General features: G+C 53.4%; 2 protein-coding genes across 6 annotated transcripts; both read right to left on the bottom strand.

The window, feature by feature from the left end:
• Positions 1 to 111: 111 nt before the first annotated feature.
• On the bottom strand, positions 112 to 3,903 carry B3GNT4 (UDP-GlcNAc:betaGal beta-1,3-N-acetylglucosaminyltransferase 4). Its single transcript, XM_072953688.1, has 2 exons — positions 3,775 to 3,903; positions 112 to 1,331 (listed from the first exon to the last, which is right to left on the bottom strand). Exons 1-2 carry the CDS (start codon positions 3,899 to 3,901, stop codon positions 250 to 252), a joined length of 1,209 nt encoding a protein of 402 aa, XP_072809789.1. The 5' UTR covers positions 3,902 to 3,903; the 3' UTR covers positions 112 to 249.
• A 290-nt stretch (positions 3,904 to 4,193) lies between these two features.
• Positions 4,194 to 19,119, bottom strand: LRRC43 (leucine rich repeat containing 43). 5 transcript variants are annotated; one of them, XM_072953683.1, is made up of 13 exons: positions 19,001 to 19,119; positions 17,754 to 18,014; positions 17,046 to 17,156; positions 15,712 to 15,851; positions 14,027 to 14,265; positions 13,202 to 13,389; positions 12,427 to 12,662; positions 9,130 to 9,271; positions 8,789 to 8,971; positions 8,515 to 8,703; positions 8,108 to 8,135; positions 7,939 to 7,986; positions 4,194 to 4,348 (listed from the first exon to the last, which is right to left on the bottom strand). In XM_072953683.1, exons 1-13 carry the CDS (start codon positions 19,091 to 19,093, stop codon positions 4,221 to 4,223), a joined length of 1,986 nt encoding a protein of 661 aa, XP_072809784.1. In that variant the 5' UTR covers positions 19,094 to 19,119; the 3' UTR covers positions 4,194 to 4,220. The 5 variants fall into 5 exon arrangements, with proteins under 5 accessions (XP_072809784.1, XP_072809785.1, XP_072809786.1 ...); XM_072953684.1 differs by having other exon boundaries at positions 8,515 to 8,697; XM_072953685.1 differs by having other exon boundaries at positions 15,733 to 15,851.
• Between the last annotated feature and the right edge of the window lie 63 nt (positions 19,120 to 19,182).

The raw sequence follows: 19,182 nt of genomic DNA, 5'->3' as shown, positions 1-19,182 counted from the left end.
CCTCCTTTAACCCCCAGACTGGAGGGGCCCCTAGGGCTCCAGGAGGCCCCCACAGAGCTCTGCATTCGCTGCGTTTTTGCCCATTCAACACATGCTGGTACTAGATAGCCAGTTTCAATGTTTTAATCAAAGTTAGCAGGGTTTGCTGGGGGTTACAAAAATGAAGTCAGCATTTCCTGTAGACCATCAAGGGCCAAGTTTCAAGGTTCTCAGTTTCTCATCATGATTGGAAAATTAAAGTCCCCTCACTCAACCCACCCCTCGAAGCTGGGGCAAGGGGGCAGCTGCACACTTGAGCCCCTCATCTGTCACCAGCGCCCACATGGTCCACATCTCCAGGGGGCTGAGGCGGTGCACCAGGAGGAGCCCTCTGTACAGGCAGGGGTCCAGAGGGTCCAGGGGCCGCCGGATTCCAAACGTTTTGAAGCCTGCGTGGTGCATGGGGCTCACCCCCAGCTTTCTCAGGCACATACCTACAAAGACGTCATCAATGGGGAAGAGTTCGGCCTCTTCCACGGCCGCTTGGAGGCGCTGCACGGTGGCTCTGGACATGACATACCCTCCACCCCCAGCATAGGGCGGGTAGTGGCGGGCCCTATACATGGAAGGTGGGATGAAATATTTGACTTTGGTGTTCCTGTTGGGCAGGGCCTGGCGGATGACATCTCCCACCAGGAGATCCTGGGCCGGGTCCCACCCATCCAGGAACTCCAGCACATTGGGGACGTGCACAAAGACATCATCATCTCCCTTTAGCATGAAGCGGGCCTGGGGACAGGCAGCCGCCACCCAGCGCTGCAGGTGCAGCTCCTTGAGTGTCAGGTTGAAGAAGTCCTCAGCAAAGTCCCACTGTAGGATATCGTCAAACTCCCGACTCTCGTAGGCCAGCAGCTGGGCTGGGGGCGCAGGTCCCGCCACCCCCAGGAGGAACACCAGCTTCAGCTGCTGGCCCTCAGCCCAGCTTCCTGCCCGGCCCCAGGTGCTGCGGATGGCTGCACGCCGCTCCACGTGGCCGGGCTGCGACTTGATGGCCAGGAGCAGAAAGGTATCCTCCTCACAGCCCGAAGGCTCCAGCAAGATGGAGAAGTTGCGGCAGTGGCGGTACATCAAGAAGAGGCGGTGGCGGTGAGGCAGGAACAGGGAAGCATTAGCCACCGTGTGGTTGGGTGGACACTGGCTGCGGCGGGGCCCTGCGGGAGCCCAGAAGGGCCGGTGGGCCCCGGGGTCCCTTGCTGGCTGGGCCCCCTTCTTCAGGAAGAACAGGCAGCTGAGCAGCAGCACCGCGAGGCTGTACAGGACCAGCCAGCCCAGCCTGCGGAGCATGGCGGGTCCTGCGAGGAAAGCGGGGGTGAGCGGCCTGGCCCTGCCCCGGCCTCCCCCTCCCAGCTCCAGGAGCAGTGGTTACCCACGGCTCAGCGGCTGAGTCCCTGGGACGTCCTTTGATTCTTATCAGTGTTTCCACTGACTCCTTCTAGAGTCCCTCTCCCAGGGGACAGACCCCGCACACCTGCTCTGCCAGCCCCTGCTTTCCTACTGTCATCGGCGGCTGTGGGGTCAACTTTTTCTCCAAAAGGACTTGCAGCCACTTTAAAACTGAGGCACCACAAGTGTTGTCAGCATGTCCCAGGAAACTCAAGTACTTAATGAGCTTTAGTGAAAAGGGCACAGCTTATTTCCAAAAAAAAAACAAAGTGCAGTCTGGTCTGTTGGTGGCAGACCCTGAGTTTCCTGTCTCAGGTGACAGCCCGAGGCACTGCCCTTTAGGAGTTTGCTCCTCCAGGGAAAGGAAGCCACTGCAGGGCAGCAGCAGGGGGCTGTGGCCACCACAGAACACACCCTTCACATCTGCCTGAAGTAGCCTGAGTTTCCTGGGGAGTCATTTAAATGGGACTTTAGGGGGAAAACACACAGGAAGAGCAGGAAAGCAAGCTGGAGACCTGTACCAGGATGGCTCCCAGGGACCACGCCTCACTTGTCCCCACCACCGAGTTTTGGTTTTCTCTCAGCAAGTCTCCCAGCGCCCCAGAGAGAAGGCCGAGAAATGGTAACTTAGCACAGTAACCTGCCCAAGGTCCATAGTAGCAAAGCCAGGCCTCCATCCCCCTCCTGGTCACCTCCCCTGCCATGCCCCGGTCCAGCCAGCCGTCACTTCGGTCCAGTCTACCAGTCTTAACCTCATCCTGGTTGTCGCCGCCACCACTGCCGCAAAAGAATCTCTTCTAGAGGCTAGGGATGCCACGACAGGCAGGGTCACAGCCCTCACAGAGACCAAAAAAATGAGTACAAACTTCAGATAGTGCTGAGAAGAAATTAAAGCAATGTGATGAAATACAGCGACTGGGAAGGTTATTTTAACCTACAGGAGTTTAGAAAGCCCTCCTTGAAAAAGGACATCTGAGCAAGAAGTGAATGAAGTAAGGGGCCAAACCACATGAAGACCTGCTGGAGTGTGTGCCGGGCAGAGGGAGCAGTTACGTGCGAAGCTCCTGAAGCGGGACAGGTGTGTAGCGTGGCCTGAGGGTAAAGAGCAAGGAGGAAAGTGGTAGGTGGTGAAGCGGAACAAGAGCACAAGGAGGGAGGCAAAGGCAGTGGTGAGGGGATTGGGAAAGCACTTGGGGTTATATATATTGTAAGCACCATGTAGATCCCTTGGAGGACTTAGCAGAGGCAGTAAAGAATTCACATTGTTTGAAAGGTCACTACTGCTGCCGCTTAGATAATGGATTGTGGAAGGGCAAGAATGGAGACAGACCAGCTAGCAAGCTGTTGCATTATCAGAACCCAGGCGCAGCTGGGACTAGGGTGGTGGCTGTGGAGCGAGTAAGAGCCAGGTGGATTTCAGGAGTGGAAAGTGGATTTCAGGTGTGGAAGATACGCCGGCTGTGGGTGAGGGCCGCTGGGGGAAGGGGGTTGATAATGCCATTTACTGAGAAGTGCGCAAAGCCAGCCGTTTGGTTTTGACTTGTGCATTTCGGAGGCCCAGGCTGAGATGCGCTGTGGACAAGGTTTCCCCTTTGCCCAAGGCGCCCCCGATGCAGGCACCCAACACCCTCCCACCCCCACCCTCGGACCTCTGCTGCGAGAACTCAACTGCAACTCTCCACCGCAGTGACGGGGACCACTCCTCTGCTCCCCACTTCCACACACCTGCTATGAATCGAATTCAGTTCCTGCTGAGCGTATGCCTCTCTCCATACCGTGAGCCCAAGCCTGGTCCTTAACCAGCATGGGCTTCAGCGAGTGCACGGCCCCCTCCAATTGGGCGCTGAGTCCTAAGGTTCTGAAATTGTTTCTGGGGTGATAGCTGCCCCGGGTCCTAACAGGTCTCTGCGACCCAACATGCTACAGTGAGGGAAAGAGTCAAGGGTTGGTTCATTCTCTCCAAGCTACAGTCTCTATAAAGTGCTGCTGCGGGGGCGCAAAGGCCCCGGGGTGCCCAGAGCAAGGACCAGAGCCCCGCGGTCGGCACCTCTCCCGGCCTACGCACAGCGAGCAGGGAGTCCCGGGCAAGCCGCTCAGGCTCTCCCCGTCCACAACGCCCGGCTCCGGCCACTGTCGCCCCAGAGGGCGAACAGAAGCCGAGAGGCAGCAGGAGGCCGCCTGGCCCCGGCGGTCTACTGGGGGCGAAAAGCCGCCCTCCCGCCGGGCAGTGCGGCCACCACCCCGCCGCGGCCAAACCTGCGCTTCCCGGGCTGGGGGTCGGCGCCCCTCGGCTCACAGGGGGCCAGCCCGTCCCAGCAGCGGCCCGGCGCCACCCGCCACTCGCAGACGTACCTGAGCCGCGACGCTGAGCGGGCACAGGCGAGAAGCTCGCGCAGCGGAACCCACTCCCGGACCGCCAGCTGAGCGCACCTTGCCCGGCGCGGCTCGGGTGGGAGGCGCGGCCCCGTCGCGGCTCCATCGTGGCCCTGGAGCGCCGGCCACGCCCCCGGGCGGCCCACCTGCCCGGCCGCGGAGGCGGCTTGGGGCGGGGCTTCTGGGGGCGGGCCCTCCCCTCCCCTCCCCTCCCCTCCCCTCCCCTCCCCCTCCCCTCCCCCCCCCGGAGGGGCTCCCCGCGCACGGGGAAGCAGCGAGGCCCAGCCCCTCCGAGCCCGTCCCGGTTCTCCCCGGCCAGGCCCCCGCGCCGCCCGCCAGCATCCCGCGCCCCGAGCCCCGCTCCCGGGACGCGCGGCGGGACAGACGCGGAGCCGGGGTCTCAGAACAGCCTTTAATCCCGCGCCCTACAGGACCAGCGCCCGGAGCGCCTCCTCCGCCGAGCGGCACTGGGTCAGCTGGATCTGGACCTCCACCGTCAGGGGGTCTGGGTGGTAGTTGCTTTCGTACACTGACACCAAAGATTTTCCCTTTTCTGAGGAGATAAAAACACGAGTATGTGAATGCGGAGCGACGAGCGGCAGCGCGGAAGGTCTGGCTTGCCCGGCCGCCCCCGACCCGCTCGTCACACGTCCCCGAAACGCAAACCTGGCCTCCGCCCCGAGGCGACCACGGTGTCAGAACCGCATTCCGCCCTCGGGTCTAAACCGTAATAAGGAATAAACCTAAACCACATCTAATTAGAGCATTTAACCAGTCTCAGCTGTTTTGAGTTACAAGACGAACTAGCGCCTTTTTCCTGGAACACCTTTTTCACCTGACAAACTTGTTTATCCCGAGGTGAGCGCTGGGCAGGCATTTTCTGAAAAACGAATAAAGCAATCCTGCCACTTCAGGGAAAACAACTGAAAGCATTTTGACAAATACATTTATAACATTCGAGCTTTCAAGTAGAAATTAGAATTTTGGAACATTGTATCTGCCTCCATGAACTTAACAGTTTTCCAATACTCTAAGCCTTTTCTTACGCCGTGGGTAGTGATAAAGAATGCGATTTTTGGATAATGGATAAAGAAATGTGTCAGCAGTTGGAAGATCTGCATAACTCAGTAAGCAAATAACTTATTTTACAAATAGCAGTTGTTATTTTTACAAATACACAACTGCCAGATGTTACCATTTGTCCGCGGATGTGACAGCCATTCAAAATGCAAAGTGAGAAAAAAAGCGATGTAGACCAAGAGATTTTAACATAACTGATTATGAGAAAATTCATCCATATAGATTGTTGTCACATTGTAACAACCTGTAAAAAAAACTACTAGTTGTCAAATTTGATGTAATGTCAAAGAAGAATAGCCACAATTACTTAAAAGCCTATTGAAATATTTCTCTTTTCCAGTATACGTCCTTGTGAGGTTGGACAGTCTTTATACACTTCAACCACACTGACACATCACAGAGACTGACTCCAGAAGCAGCTATGCAAACGTGGCTGTCCTCAATGAAGCCAGATATTAAAGAGGTTTGTGAAAATATGGGAAAAACAAGTTTTTCTTTTTAAAGCCCATTTTACCCCCATGGCTCAATCACAAATCTCTTGACCATATTTGTACAGGTCTCGAAGTCCAGTAGTGTAAGTCCTTTGTTCTTTTTCAAAGTTGTTTTGGCTATTCTAGGTTCTTTGAATTTCTATATGAACTTTAGAATCAGCTTGCTGATTTCTACCCCCCGCCCCCGAAAAAAAAACCCTCCAGGGTTATGACTGAGATTATATTAAACATGTAAATCAATCTGAGGAAAACCAACAGTTTAACAACATTGAATCTCCTGGTCTTATGTACATAGTATAACCCCCCACCTATTTAGGCCTTTGATTTTCCTCAGCAGCATTTTATGGTTTTCAGTATACAGAATGTCTACATCCTTGGTCAGGTTTATCCCTGTTTTATATTTTTTCAGTGCTACTGTAAATAGTATTGTTTTAAAATTTCAGTATTTCATTGTTCATTGCTAGAGTATATGGCAATCATTTTTGAGTACTGACCCTGTATTCTGCAGCCCTGTTAAACTCACTTGTTAGTTTCAGACGCTTTTCTGATACAGGTAGTAGGGCTATTCACTTCTCTCTAAATACTGCTTTAGTTACATCCAACTCATTTGGGTATTTTGTATTTTTATTTCCCGTCAGTTCAAAATGCTATCTAATTTCCCTTTTGATTTCTTCTTTGACCCATGGGTTATTTAGAAGTGTGCTATGTAGTTTCTAAAACTTTGGGGATTTTGCAAATATCTTTCTGTTACTGATTTCTAATTTAATTCCACTGTGGTCATAGAGGATACTATGTGAATTGAATTCTTTTAAACTTATTGAAACTTGTTTTATGGCCCAGGTTATAGAATATCTCAGTTCTGTGTGCACTCAAAGACAGAGAGAGAGAGAGAGAGCGTGTGTGTGTGTGTGTGTGTGGTGTGTTACTGGATGGCTTACTCTATAGGCGTCAGTTAGCTCAAGGTGATTGGCAGTGTGATTCAAATCTTCTATATCCTTACTGGTTTTCCGTCTACTTGTTCTATCAACAATTACTTAGAGAGGTGTACTGAAATCTCTGAATATAATTTTGGATTTGTTTACCTTTTCTTGTACTTCTATCAGTTTTTGTTTTATGTATTTTGAAGCTCAGTTATTAGGTGCATACATGTTCAGGACTGTTACATCCTCCTGATGAACTGACTCCTTTATTATTATGAAATGACACTCCTTATCCCTGGTAACAGTCTTTGCTCTGGAGTCTATGCTGCCCGATATTAATACAGATGCTCCCATTTTCTTCTGATTAGCGGTAACATGAATAGCTTTTTCCACCCTTTTAACATTTTTGTATCTTCCTATTTAAAGTGGGTTTCTGGTAGGTAGCATATAGTTGTCCTTACCTAATTATATCATCTCTGCTTTTTAATTGGGTATTTAGGCCCCTTATATTCAGTGTGACTACTGAAGTAATTGGGTTTAAGACTACCACCTTGTTATTTGTTTTCTATTTATCCTGTATATTGTTTCTTTTTGTTTCCACATTTAGATGAACTGAATATTTTTATGACCTCTGTCTTCTTTCCTCTGTTGGCTAATAAGCTACAAATCTTTGTTGTGTCATTTTAGAGTTTAAAATAAACTTTTGTTTATTTTTTATCTAAACTCATTGTTTAGAGCTTAAAATAAATATCTTTAACTTATCACAGTCTCGTGTCAGGGGTTATTACACCGCTCCACGTACAGTGACCGGAAGAACCTTACAGAGACACACGTCCATTTCTCTCCTTGCTCCCACCCTTAGCTTCTGTGCTATTGTTAGCGTCCATTTCACTTCTACAAATGGGCACCACAGTACAGTTACTTTTTGCATTAAATAATCAACTGTCATGTAAAGATATTTAAATAACGAGTCCATATTTGCCCACAGTTACCATCTCCACTTTTTGGCGATTGTGAATAATGCTGCTCAGATCCTCCCTTATTCTGCAGCAGTCTCCCAGCCGGGTTCCCTCCTCTCTCCCTCCGAGCCAGACAGTTCTTTCTAAAACTGAAATCTAAAACTTACCGATTTCGATGGCTGCCACTGCCCGGACCACAAGCCCAGGCTCCTCATACAGCAAATACGGGCTAATGACCCCAAGCAGGAGCAGGACCACAGCTGAGCCAGAAGGACACTGGGCCGCTCCCAGCACTGAGCCTCCCCACCCATTTTATCCTGGCCTCTGCCCAGAGTGCCTCTCCTGCCCGTTTCATAACCGCAGCAGGCCGCTGCACCTCAGGGTGGCAGGGAAGACACAGGGTTTGGTCCCCAGGGTGGGCATGGCCTTCCCACTGGCTGGAAGATACGATTCTCCATCCTTCTATCCCCTTGTCCCCAGTTGGGCTGACCCCTCAGCAGGTTCTGCTATATTTGTGTCCCTCCCTCCAAATTCATATGTTGAAATCCCAGCCCCCAAAGGTGATGATATTAGGGATGTGGGGGCCTTTGGAAGGGGACCGTGTCCTGAGCACAGAGGGAAACCACCCTCCCCTTCCACCGTGTGAGGACCAGGGAGCTGGCACCAGCTGTGAGCCAGGGACAGGACTCTTACCAATGGCTGCTGGCAACTTCGTCTTGGACTTCTTAGCCTCCATAGCATCTAGAAACAAACGTCTGTTGTTTCTAAGCCACCTAGGCTGAGCCATTTCATAGCAACCCGGAGGGTTGAGGACTGGTGCTCGGGAAGCACTCCCTGCCCTGTCGCCATCATCAGTCCTTACCCTTTCTCGCTTTCTTATTCTTTGAATCCTAAGAAAAAGAACCACACAATAGACTCCTCACTGGAGTAGGGGGTGCTGGGGAAGGGGTGGGTGCAGATTCCAGTGCCCTCCCGTGGGCATTCTCACCCCAGCCAGGGCCTCTCCTGGACCAGGAAGGCAGGGCAGGGTCTCCTGCAAGGAGCTGCCCCACCTGCCCGCTTGCCTGCCCCCCCCCCGCACCTGAGAAGGCTGCCCACGTGCAGGTGACCCTTGCCTCGTGATGGCCCTCCCTCCTGCTGTCCCTCCCTTCTACTGCCCCTCTTCCCGTGGTTCTGGGCCCCCTCCCTTAGCCCACTTCCCCTCCCTCCATGGCCTGGCCACTGCCCTTCCCTGCCCCAGGGCTTCCCTGCACAGGGGCCCTGCTGTACCCTGAAAAACGTCAGCTTGTCAGTCTCCAAGGTGCGGATCACCCCAAAGTCGCACACGGTGGACACGAATGGCTCCCCTGCAAGCAGGGGCTCCAGGGCCACCCGGCCGCTGCCCAGCACGCGCAGGATGGGCGGGTCCTGACGCAGATCCTTCAGGAGCTCCTTCTTCTTCTTGCCCTCCTTCTGCTCCTGCGGGGAGAGGCCGGGCGGGTGGATGGGGCAGGGGCTGTGGGGGCGCCGTCCCTCCTCCCCGGCCGCCCCCGCCCGGAGGTACCTTGGCCGCGTCCTTCTCCCCTTTTCCTGCCTTGTCTTTCCCATCTTTTCCCTTCTTGTCTTTCTCCTCTTTCTCCTTCTTCCCTTTCTTGTCCTTCTCCCCTTTCTTGTCCTTCTCCCCTTTTCCTTTCTTGGCGGGCATGGGGCTGTCGGGGGAAGGCGGCACCACAGGCCAGGAGAGAATCTAGGGGACGGAGGCCAGGTGGGGGCTAGCCGGCATCTTTCTGGAAAGGCGCTGAGGCTCCACCAACAAGGGAGTGGGGCTTCACACACCCGGACAGAAAAGAACAGAGCAGAAGAGGGCAGTGTGAGGCCCCTGGCGAATTCCAGCCGCGCGCCCACCTTCTCCTCCACGATGGTGACGGTGGTTCCTGACATGAGGAAGGCCTTGAGCGGCACCAGGTCGCTCAGCGTGTGCTGCATCTCGTAGTTGCAGGGGATGACGTCGGCCCAGGGCTTGCGGACTGTGCTGAACAGGACTGTCCTGGGGGAGGGAAGATGAAGACACGGGGGCCGTCACCCGGGGGCTGTGCCGGGGACCAGGGAAAAGGCTGTGCGGGCACAGCGTGGGACTGCGGGGCCAGCCCCCCAGGGAGGCTGGGGCCAGAGGGCCAGGACCCATACGGGCACAGAGGAGAAAACAAAATGATAAATGCCGAGTGGAGACATGCTTCAGGGGCCTGACTGTGCACCGAACAACATGGAAAACAACCAAACATGAATCAAAAGTTTTTTTTTTTTAAGTTCAGCAAAGTAGTTGTAAAAAAAAAGTAGATTCATGATGAATTTCCTGAGTCATCACAAAGCGCCAAGCAGAATTCTCTTAGGAATGTCACAAGGCTTGGCAAACTGAGGTGGAAATTCATTCTGCTAATTTCTAAGCAGACTTAGGACCACAGGGACTCAAGCAGATGTCTCTACACTGGCGTTCACAACAGCATCCTTCATAACAGCCAAAAGGCAGGGACCACCCGAGTGATGGATAAAGAAAAGATAGGACAGCTGTACAATGGACTGTGACTCAGCCTTAATTAAAGGGACTGAAATTCTGACTTGATACAACATGGACAAACTTTGTAGACATTATGCAATAAACCAGACACAAAACGATAAATATTGTTGAATTCCACTTACACGAGGTACCTGGAATAATCAGATTCATAAAGAAGGAAAGTAGAATAGAGGTTCCCGGGGGCTGAGGGAGGAGGAAATGGGGAGTTTTGTTTCACAGAAACACAGTTTCCATTTGGGAAGGTGAAAAAGTTCTAGAGCTGGATGGTGGTGGTGGGTGCACAACAATGTGAATGCCTTTAATGACACTGAACTGTCCACTGAAAAAATGGTTAAAATGGTAAATTTTAAGTTATGTGTCTTTTACCACAGTAAAAAAAAGAAAAAGACGCTGAAAACTGTGAACTCCAGGAATATGACGCCGCATTACTCATTTTCAAACGCCTCGTGCCTAATCTAGCTCCTGGCAAATCAAAACAAGCACTTGATGAATGAATGGATTCATTAATAAATCAGTTATCTGTGCCACTGGATTTCTAAAGTATACTGGAGAGTAAAAATTCTCAAAATAGTAATATATTGGGTCTAAAGCAGGAACAACGAGTCCCCCAGACTAGAATTCAGAATCCGTAGGAGTTAGGTTGGAATTACAACGTGCGTGATAACCACGAGGAAGCAGTGTGACGCATGTTGTTTTAACAACTCGGTCACAGCCTGGAGGAGCAATAACAACATACTGTCACAAATTTAAGGTAAATCTGAGTTAAACATGAATTTTAAAAACTAGAAGAGAATACAAGACTTACTCCAGCACCGAGGTGGGAGAAAATCTTTTCCTCCAAGTAGAGTGCAATCAAGGATAAAGTTACGGATCAAAGTATAATAGAGGCTACATTCAACAAAATAGAGATGCCAGTCCAGGGCTTACAGATCAGCTGTGCAAAACGCATGTTAAGAAGGCAACATAAAAATAGAGGAAGTACATGTGATGTTAAAAATCAGGGATGCTGACAGAAAGAATCTGAGACAGAGTGTGAATACATACTTCCCAGATTAAAGAAATGCCGTAACCTCCTGAAATTTAAAACGTATGCAAAAAAAAAAACCAATGATAAAATTGTGTACACAAACACATCAAGGATGGCATTCAAAAATCTACTAGATGAAAGAAAGGAGCTGTTGACACAGTCTGTTTGCGGGCCAGCATCTCCGCTACGGTCATCTTCCTAGAATGCACGTCTGACTTGGGACTCCTCTGCTGAAAACTTTTAACAGTTTCCCATCAGGAGAAAGCAGGCTTTCTCTCTGTCTGTCCACCTTTCCAGCTCTATGTCTTTCCAATCTCCACCTTCTTCCATATTCCAGCTTCTTTCAGCCGTTTTCTCTTAAATCTATGTGCCCGTCGCAGGAGCACGGACGCCCCCGGTACCTGCCAGAGGGCAGCGCTCCTCACGCTGAGCGTCCACTGCCCGCCGTCGGCGTGGGTCCCTCCCGACTTGGGTGAGGGCCCCACGGAACACACCGAGACGGAAGTACCTTGCTGGCTCTCTGCGAGCCTCACACCCAGAATCATGCCTGTTAAGAGTAGTTAATTGTGTGGGATGACTTGGATGGAGGTGAGGAAGCTTTTGTTTTATAATTTACACGATCTTTAAAGTGGTAGAATTCATTTTTTTTTTGTGGTACCCCAGGTAGGACCCGAACCCACAATCCCTGGCTTTCGGAGGCCAGTGCCTTATCCATTAGGCGCCTGGGGCTAAAGTGGTAGAATTCTTTGTGGCTCTTAATGTTTTTGTACATCTTTCCAAAATGACAACAGCAGCAGCCGGCTGTGATTAACTCCGCGCGCCGGCACGGAAGGGCTGCCTCCATCACCGCCCTCCCTGCGGCGGGCCGGCTGCTCCGGCACCGGTGGGAGCCCCAGTACCAGGGCCTGAGCGATTTCAGCTGCCCCCGCAGTCCCGACAAGCCTGTATCACTCACGCTCAGTTGAGGTTTCAAATAATTTAAACAAAAATAGTTCTTTCAACACACTTTGAGAGCAGCTGGCTTCTCACATTCCTTGAGGGCATCAGCAGCGAAGTCTGTGCGAGGGGAAAGCTCCGCCCACTAGACCGTGTGCTTTCTGCCCTCTGGTCATCAGAAGCACCAAGTGGTTTGGCTTTATTGGTTGATTGATTCCAAAATTAACAGGAATTAACATCAGGCTTGATGTTTTGAAATTAGTACAAAATCAGTTAATAGAGCTTCAATACTAAGTGAGAACTGACTCTTCAGTTCTTGTAAAATTCATCATCATCGAAAAGCATGATCAAATAAGGCAAAACATCTATCTATTCATACATGAGTAAATATGAACCTATTCATGTCTTATACACACGAAGCCTGTGGAATGGACGAGACTGGACTTACTAGGGCAGGAAAGAACCTGCTACTCAGGTTGGAAGATCTGTACCACTTGTTAGATAAATCCTAGATGAATTAAAAATTTAAACCGTCTCACCCCACGGATCAGGAGTGGGCTGCAGGGGACACTCAGGATCCAGACGAGAAAGGGGAGGCAGGTGCAGTCTGAGCTCAGGCCAGCTGGTGACCCCCAGCCTGCTCCCCACCAGGGTGCATCCTTACCCCGGGGATGGGCAGAGCCGGGGATCCAGATGCGGCCGGAGCTTGGCCAGCTCTTCAGCAGAGTCCACAGACGTCCGCGGCAAGGGTGCCGACCCACCGGAGACCAGAGACTCCTCCATCTCGCCCAACTGCGACTGGGAGACTGGCCCAGACTCTACGGAGTCTTCAGCCTCTTCCACGACCTCTTCAGGAACATCCTCACCCAGCTGCTCTGTGCTGGGAGAGGGCTTGACGATCTGCCAGAGGAAACACGAAAACACATCCAGGGCTGCCGTCCTCGGGCGCTCATCTGATACGATGACGCGAAGGTGGTGTGAACGGGTGCCTGGGTTTTGGTGGGTGTGACGCATGGCAGACCCAAGGACTTGGGAGGCAGGAAGTTAGAAAAAAAAAGTCTTATTTCTTCCGAAAGCCCTGTGCTAAGAGCAAAAACAGTAACTTCCGCATGAGACAGGGTACCCTCACTTTTCTCCTAGTCTGATGACATCATTGCGTTTTCTCTTCACGGGAAGGGAGACAGAACGTGTAGGGGAAGTTGGAAACAGGGCTGGGACGCCATCAGCCTAGTTGGGAAATTCTGAGCTGCTCCAGAGTTACTCCAGCTGTAAGAAAGGGGCTGAGCCGAAGCCAGTCTCCTGCTTGGAGCAAGATATGTATTGGGAAGATCCACATTAAGAGTTTCCCTGGGCCCCCAAAGCCGTTCTGCCTGCCAGTAGACCCCGTGGTCTGGAGAGCAGAGCCCCGCACGTTCTCAGGACAGCCCGAGGGCGCGCACCTCAGCCAGCACGCCGCCGTATCCATTTCCCTCGGCTTCTTCATCTTCCACAAAATCGTAGGTTACGTAGTAGCTGTAAGTGATGAAAGGGCCCTGGGGCCCTGGTTCTGGGTCCAAGACCGAGGTGTCCAGAACCCCTCGGACATTTCCAATAGTCACCACCAACTGTGCTTCCTGGGTGAGGAGATCTGCAAGGGCGAGGGGCTGGGGTGAGGGGAGCCGCGGGGGTGAAGTGGACAGACAGACGGATGGGGATGGGGGTGGCAGGGGGAGCAGGTGAGCATGGCTCCTGCATTCTTTCTTCCCACAGACTTGAGTTCAAATCCCAGCTCTGCCAAGTTCAAACAATGATTTGGGGGTAAGTCTCCTTTGCATAAGACACCCCTCCTCTCAAGCCTTGTTTTCCAGATCTGTGTGATGGGAGTGCAGGATGGTTACAGACGGGACCATGTCACCTGGCACGCAGCAGCTATCACTATCGGTCTTCTCGCCCTGACCTTGAGGAGGCTCTGATGCAGCTTGTGGTGGGAGCCACAAGGGGGTGATCTCAAGCCACCATGGAAGTGAAGAAACTGATTGAATGTTTCCCTTTTGCCTAGGAAGGGAGGGGACCGTGGTGGTCCCGGCCTCCCTACCACTTCTGTCCCCAAATTTCAATCACAAAGGTCAAAATCTGGGAGAGAACTCAGACCAAGAAGGTGAGCTACACGTGACCAGGGTCTGGGTCAGCCAGGGAGTTGGGTGACAGATGGACACGTGCACCCAGCAGGGTGGTGGACGGGCAAGCGGCTCCCCCCTCCCCTCGCCTGCCCGTCAGCCCCTTACCCCCGCTGTGCCTCAGCCCCCGGAACTGATGCTTCTCACTGGACGCCACGGTGATGTCGTCCAGCACGCAGAGCCGGGACAGGCTGTCGATGGTGAAGCCCCGGTAGTAGGGCACCAGGGCCAGCGGGTTCCCCTGCAGCACCAGCAGCCTCAGGCACGGGAGCGTTCTGAGGCTGGCCACCATGCTCTGCAGGTCCGTCAGGTCGTTGAAGCTCAGGTCCAGGGAGACAAGGTTGGGCCTAGAAGGTGAGCGAGACCATCCAGGAGTCAAGGGGAAGAGGCCTCGTCCATCCAGGACACAGGAAGCTGGGGGTGCCTGGCCCCGCCCCTTTGCCCACCTGGCCAGTGAGGGGGGCCGGGAAGTGGGGCAGGGGCAGCCCCCCGACTGCACAAACCAGAAAGCAAACTGATGGCAGCTCTGAGAACAGAGGGAAACAACAAAAAACCCACAGGGGGACACATCGGCGCCCATTCGTGATCGCAGGTGACCGTCTCCCGCTGACTGAGTTCGGCGGCTTCACCTCCCCCTTCCTGCCTTCACCCCGCCGGTGAGGCGGGCCAGGGCATCTCGTGGGGACCAGCACACAGACGCTCCCCAGTGTCAGTCACCTTCAAGGGAATGGGTGGAAACCATTCCCACAGCAAAATCGATCGGCAGGAAGCGTACCCTCCTTTTAATTTCAAAACGGCGAGAGACAGAGGCTTCCCATGTATGTTTTTCTATGAAAGCCATACTCAGCACCGAGCAGGTTACGTTACGGCAAGCCTGTTTTCTAAATCAAAACTCAGAACCCTTGGGGCTCTGTCCTGGGGATGAATGAACCCGGCTGTCACAGAAAGTCCAAAGTGGAGGTTTCCTCCCCGCGCAGCGGCCAGTGGGAGGAAGGGACCTGGAATCGGATGTGGCCAAGGCTGTGTGGGGGCAGCTTGGCCGAGAGCAGGAGGACAGGAGGAGGAAGGAAATGAGGGTCAGGGAGAGGGGGCTTCCCAGAGCGCCTTCCCAGGCTACCTGGGGAGCGGGGACAGGAGGGCGACCTGCGCCTGGCGCCCTTCCTGGCTGTGAAGGAGGGAACGGCAGTGACCCTAAGCCCCAGGGGATGTTCACAGTGAGCTTCCACAGGCCTCTGGCCCCGCTTCCTCTGATGATCTTTCACAGGGCGTCTCCCACCCACTCAGGCTCCCCAGATCCAGGGTTTCCGTTCCCCACTGTTCCCCCACCAAGGAGACAAGGTCAAACCAAGAGTTGTCCATCAGGCAGCAGTTCTCAAGGGGGGGCTGTTCTGCCCCCCAAGTGGAATTCGGTGCTGTCTGGAGAACTTTTGGTTGTCACAGCTGCCGGCATCTGGTGGGCAGAGGCCGCGGATGCTGCTTCCCACAGTGCCCGGCACAGACCTCACAGTGCAGTTATCCAGCCCAAATGTCAACAGAAACCCCAAAGCTAAAGCATGTCCTCAAAGCAGAAGGTCCCACTCACTCCCCACTCCCTCTCGGTGTCCCCTCCCTGGGCTTCGGTGGGATTTTTTTGTTTATTGGGTCAGAGAAATAAATCCTAGGTCTGGTGTCAGCAGCCAACCAGGCGTCATTATAGGAAAGAGCAAAGCCGTGTCTTCCCAGCCACCAGGGTGGAACGGCCCAAATCTAGTGCTTAACCCCTCCGCCTCTTCCACGTGGGGCTCCCGGGTTACCAGTGGTCGCTGGTGACGTACAGACTCTCCAGCGGGCCCAGAAGCTTGTTGTGGCCCAGTCCCAAGTGCTGCAGCCCCGGGGGCGGGCCGGCGCACAGACACTCCATGCTGCTCATCTTGTTGCCGTAAAGTTCCAGCACCTGCGACACGGCCAAGGCGCCTGTGAGCCGGGTCAGCCGGGAATCCACGTCCCTCCTCCCGCCCTGGGCAACGCAGGAGGGGAATTACGAAGCACTCACGCCCCGTCTCCCTGAGTCCATCAGGACACCCTTTTAAAAATCTGCGAAGAAAGTACTCCTGCAGCAGGTGTCAGGAAGTTTCCTCTCCTTTTGTGGAGGAAACTTTAAAATCTAGAGTGGAGGTGATGTCGTGGGGCTCGGGGAGAGGAGCTACGTAACATTTCGGCAACTCCTCACCCCATGATGTGGAAGGGATCCTAGATGGAATGGGGAATAAACCCAAACGTAACAGAGTTGCTGTATCTCTCCTCCAAGGCCTCGCTGGGTTCTTTCTTGGGTGGGGCACTGAGCCAGATTTCTGAGTCTCTTCTGCCACCAAATCTACTAGTCTCGCATTTAATTTAAAATCGAGACCCATTCTGACATCTGAAGATTCATAACAAAACCTGGCCTACATTTTAAAATTTTCTATAGTGGTAAAATATACATAACATAATTTTCCATTTTAACCGCAAAGTTCAGCAGCATTAAGTCCATTCACATTGGTGGACAACTACCATCACTGTCCATTTCCAACACTGTATCGCTACAAACAGATACTCTGTACCCATTGAGCAACAATTCCCCAGTCCCTGTCCCCTGCCCCCAGTAACCTCTAATCTGCTTTCTTTCTCTATGGATTTGCCTCTTCCAGATATTTCATGTCAGTGGAATCATCTAATTCGTGGCCTTTTGTGTCTAGCCTCTTTCATCGTGTTTTCAAGGTCTGATCATGTTGTACATGTGTCATCGTTCCTTTCTGAGAATGAATAACGTTCCACTGAACGGATACACCACGTTTTGCTGATGGATTGTCTGTTGCTAACACGTGGGTGATCTCCACTTTCTGGCTATGTGAATAAGGCTGCTATGAATACAAGAGTCAGTCTGAGTTCCTGCCTTCAGTCCCTCTGGGCATAGACCTAGGAATGGAATTAATTACTGGGTTATATGGAAATTCTATTTAACTTTGTGAGGAATTCAGCTTCTGTCTCAAAAGCCTGGGGCTGGCCTTAACACACAGACACAAGGACTAAACTTTGGCAGAGGCAGGGGAGGGGCCGGGCTTCTGGGCAGCACTGGCCAGAGTCCCCAGTGGAACCTGGGCTCCTTTACCTTGAGAGTCGGGGGCAGGTTGGCGGGGTCAATCTCCTTGATTAGATTAGCACTCAGAATCAACTCTTCAAGCTTCACAAATTTCAGGAGGTCTTTGTCCACCAGGCTTACCTGGAAGGCAAGGAGAGGGAGCTCAGAGCTCTAGTGGGCGAGGCAGCCCTGGGGCAAGAACTGAGTCCACGTGAGGATAGCAACTGGGATCTGTCTTCAGAGCAACCCCCCTCAGCCCCACCCTTTCCTCTCCCTCCCTGCATCCTCCGGCCAGCATCCAGGTGCCTCCGTCACTGCAGTGGCCCCTCACCTCTTCAACCCTCACTCCTCCTCTGACTGCAGGCGTTGTCCAACTGCCAGCTCCCTGTCCCGCGTCCCTTGCTGGGCAGGAATCCCACTTCTTTGCTGTCTACCCCAGAGCCACGGTGAACCCTAAGGTCTTAAGGAATCACTCCAGTTTACACACAGCAGGTTCAGAGCAGAAGCTTCAGAGGCCTCTGTGAATCCGCAGTTCCCTTCGGCCTCAAGGACATCAGGGGCCCTGCCTGGCCCAGCCTCTCTTCTCTAGAGTGATCGACTGTGCCAGCTTGCCCTGCAGGATGTCTGGGCCTGCGAGTAATCAGCAGGAGGGCAGAGCGGGGGTCTTCCCACCAAGTACCATAAGGGGAGTGGCCTCCTTAACATCACCTCTGTGTTCTGGTCTGTTCCCGCACTCACCTGCTTGTCCACCACCCGCAGCGACTTGAAGTAGGTGTAGAAGAAGCTGTCTTTGAGCACCAGGGGGTTCTGGATGGCCAGTTCTCTCAGAAAACGGTCCTCTGCACTTGAGCCCTCTGGCAGAGCCCAGGGTGAGTGGGGGCTTCGGACCAGGCCCAGCAGGTCCTCCACCGTCTCCTCCCCCGGGCTCACAGCCTCCTCCTCTCTGGGGACCAGCTCCCGCCATGCTCGTGAAGTTTGAGGAAGAAAGCGCGACTTATTCTGCAGGCGTGGAGACAGAGAATGTCCCTCTGTAAGACGCAGCCCTCTCATGGGTTCCAAACTCTCAAAATGGAATCGATTGTGAAAGAGGACAATCAGGGATAGTTTAGAAGCCAGAAGGCACAAAAGGCAATCTGCGGGATGCAATTAGTCAAGGAAAAGTTTTTGGATAAGAGGTAGCGAGGCTGAAAAAGTGAATTCAGAACCTTCAGATGACATGAGTGGAAGATGAAAGAATTCAGTCCCTGAGTTTATTCTCTCCCACTCTTTCCTCTGGAGAGACGTCTGTGAAACCCTAAATAAAGCTCAGCACCATGCCAGGCACACAGGAGGTGCTCAACAAGTGTTTGTTGATGAAACAAACACATTAGTCCCCTGATTACTCAGTTTTCACTTCTATGAAAATGGGAACCAGCTTACAAGGGTATGTGGGGCCCCAGCTTCTCATCAGGCCCACAGGAACCATTCAGAACGCAAGGTATTTCCCCGCACACTTGAGCAGCCCCCATTTCTGTATGTGTGTTCCTCCTCCCATCAAGCTGGCCACATCCAGCAGGGTCCTAACTGCGGACACTGTTTGCAGGATGAGCTTTTCATCCCCAAAGGAGCCTGGTGTCCTTAAGACAGCCAGGGGCCTGCCCTGGACCAGCCTGGTGTGCTCAGGATGGGGCCTCACTCTGGTGGAGGAGGGGGCTCTGCCCTTCTACCTGGGTCAGCCCCCACATGCCTGCGTAGGGGCCTATTCCATCCACCCCTGCAGTGGCCCTGTTCCCACAATCCATCCCCGTCCCCACCCTCCCCACAAGGCTAGATCCAGACCTCTCAGGCTTCTCCAGGTCAGCCAACCCGCAGGGCTGGCGGCCCGTTCAGCTCCTGGGGCCAGACCTACCCCGGCCCCGCTCCCAGCTCCTAGGCCCTGGCCTGGTCCCCGGTCAGTCCCCTCCGTCCCCCAGCCTCCCCTGCCCCTCCTGCGGCGGCGCCCGCACCCAGCTGCCGATGCCGCACGGGAACTCGCGCAGACACAGCTGCCGCAGGTGCTCCCGGACCGCCGCGCTCACGGTTCCGGCGGGCGCCTCCATGCCCACGGGGTCGCCACGCCAGCCGGTTGCTAGGCAACCGCCCGGAAGCGCTCGCCAGGGCCCGGCGCGTGCTCGTGCTCGAGCCGGCG

The sequence above is a fragment of the Vicugna pacos genome, chromosome 32 (genome assembly GCF_048564905.1).
Source record: "Vicugna pacos chromosome 32, VicPac4, whole genome shotgun sequence".
NCBI lineage: Eukaryota > Metazoa > Chordata > Mammalia > Artiodactyla > Camelidae > Vicugna > Vicugna pacos.
Note: the sequence above shows the minus strand (reverse complement) of the source record. Positions and strands in the feature narration are given on the sequence as shown.

What these genes read in the sequence shown, in the direction of transcription:
- LRRC43 (XM_072953683.1), bottom strand. Translation starts at nt 19,093, where the DNA reads ATGGAGGCGCCCGCCGGAACCGTGAGCGCGGCGGTCCGGGAGCACCTG. An exon ending in GGGGCTGAGGCACAGCGGGG is followed by an intron (nt 13,390 to 14,026) that starts GTAAGGGGCTGA and finishes TCGCCCTTGCAG; the next exon opens with ATCTCCTCACCCAGGAAGCA. An exon ending in TCACCATCGTGGAGGAGAAG is followed by an intron (nt 8,972 to 9,129) that starts GTGGGCGCGCGG and finishes TCCGTCCCCTAG; the next exon opens with ATTCTCTCCTGGCCTGTGGT.
- B3GNT4 (XM_072953688.1), bottom strand. Translation starts at nt 3,901, where the DNA reads ATGGAGCCGCGACGGGGCCGCGCCTCCCACCCGAGCCGCGCCGGGCAA. An exon ending in CGCTCAGCGTCGCGGCTCAG is followed by an intron (nt 1,332 to 3,774) that starts GTACGTCTGCGA and finishes CTTTCCTCGCAG; the next exon opens with GACCCGCCATGCTCCGCAGG.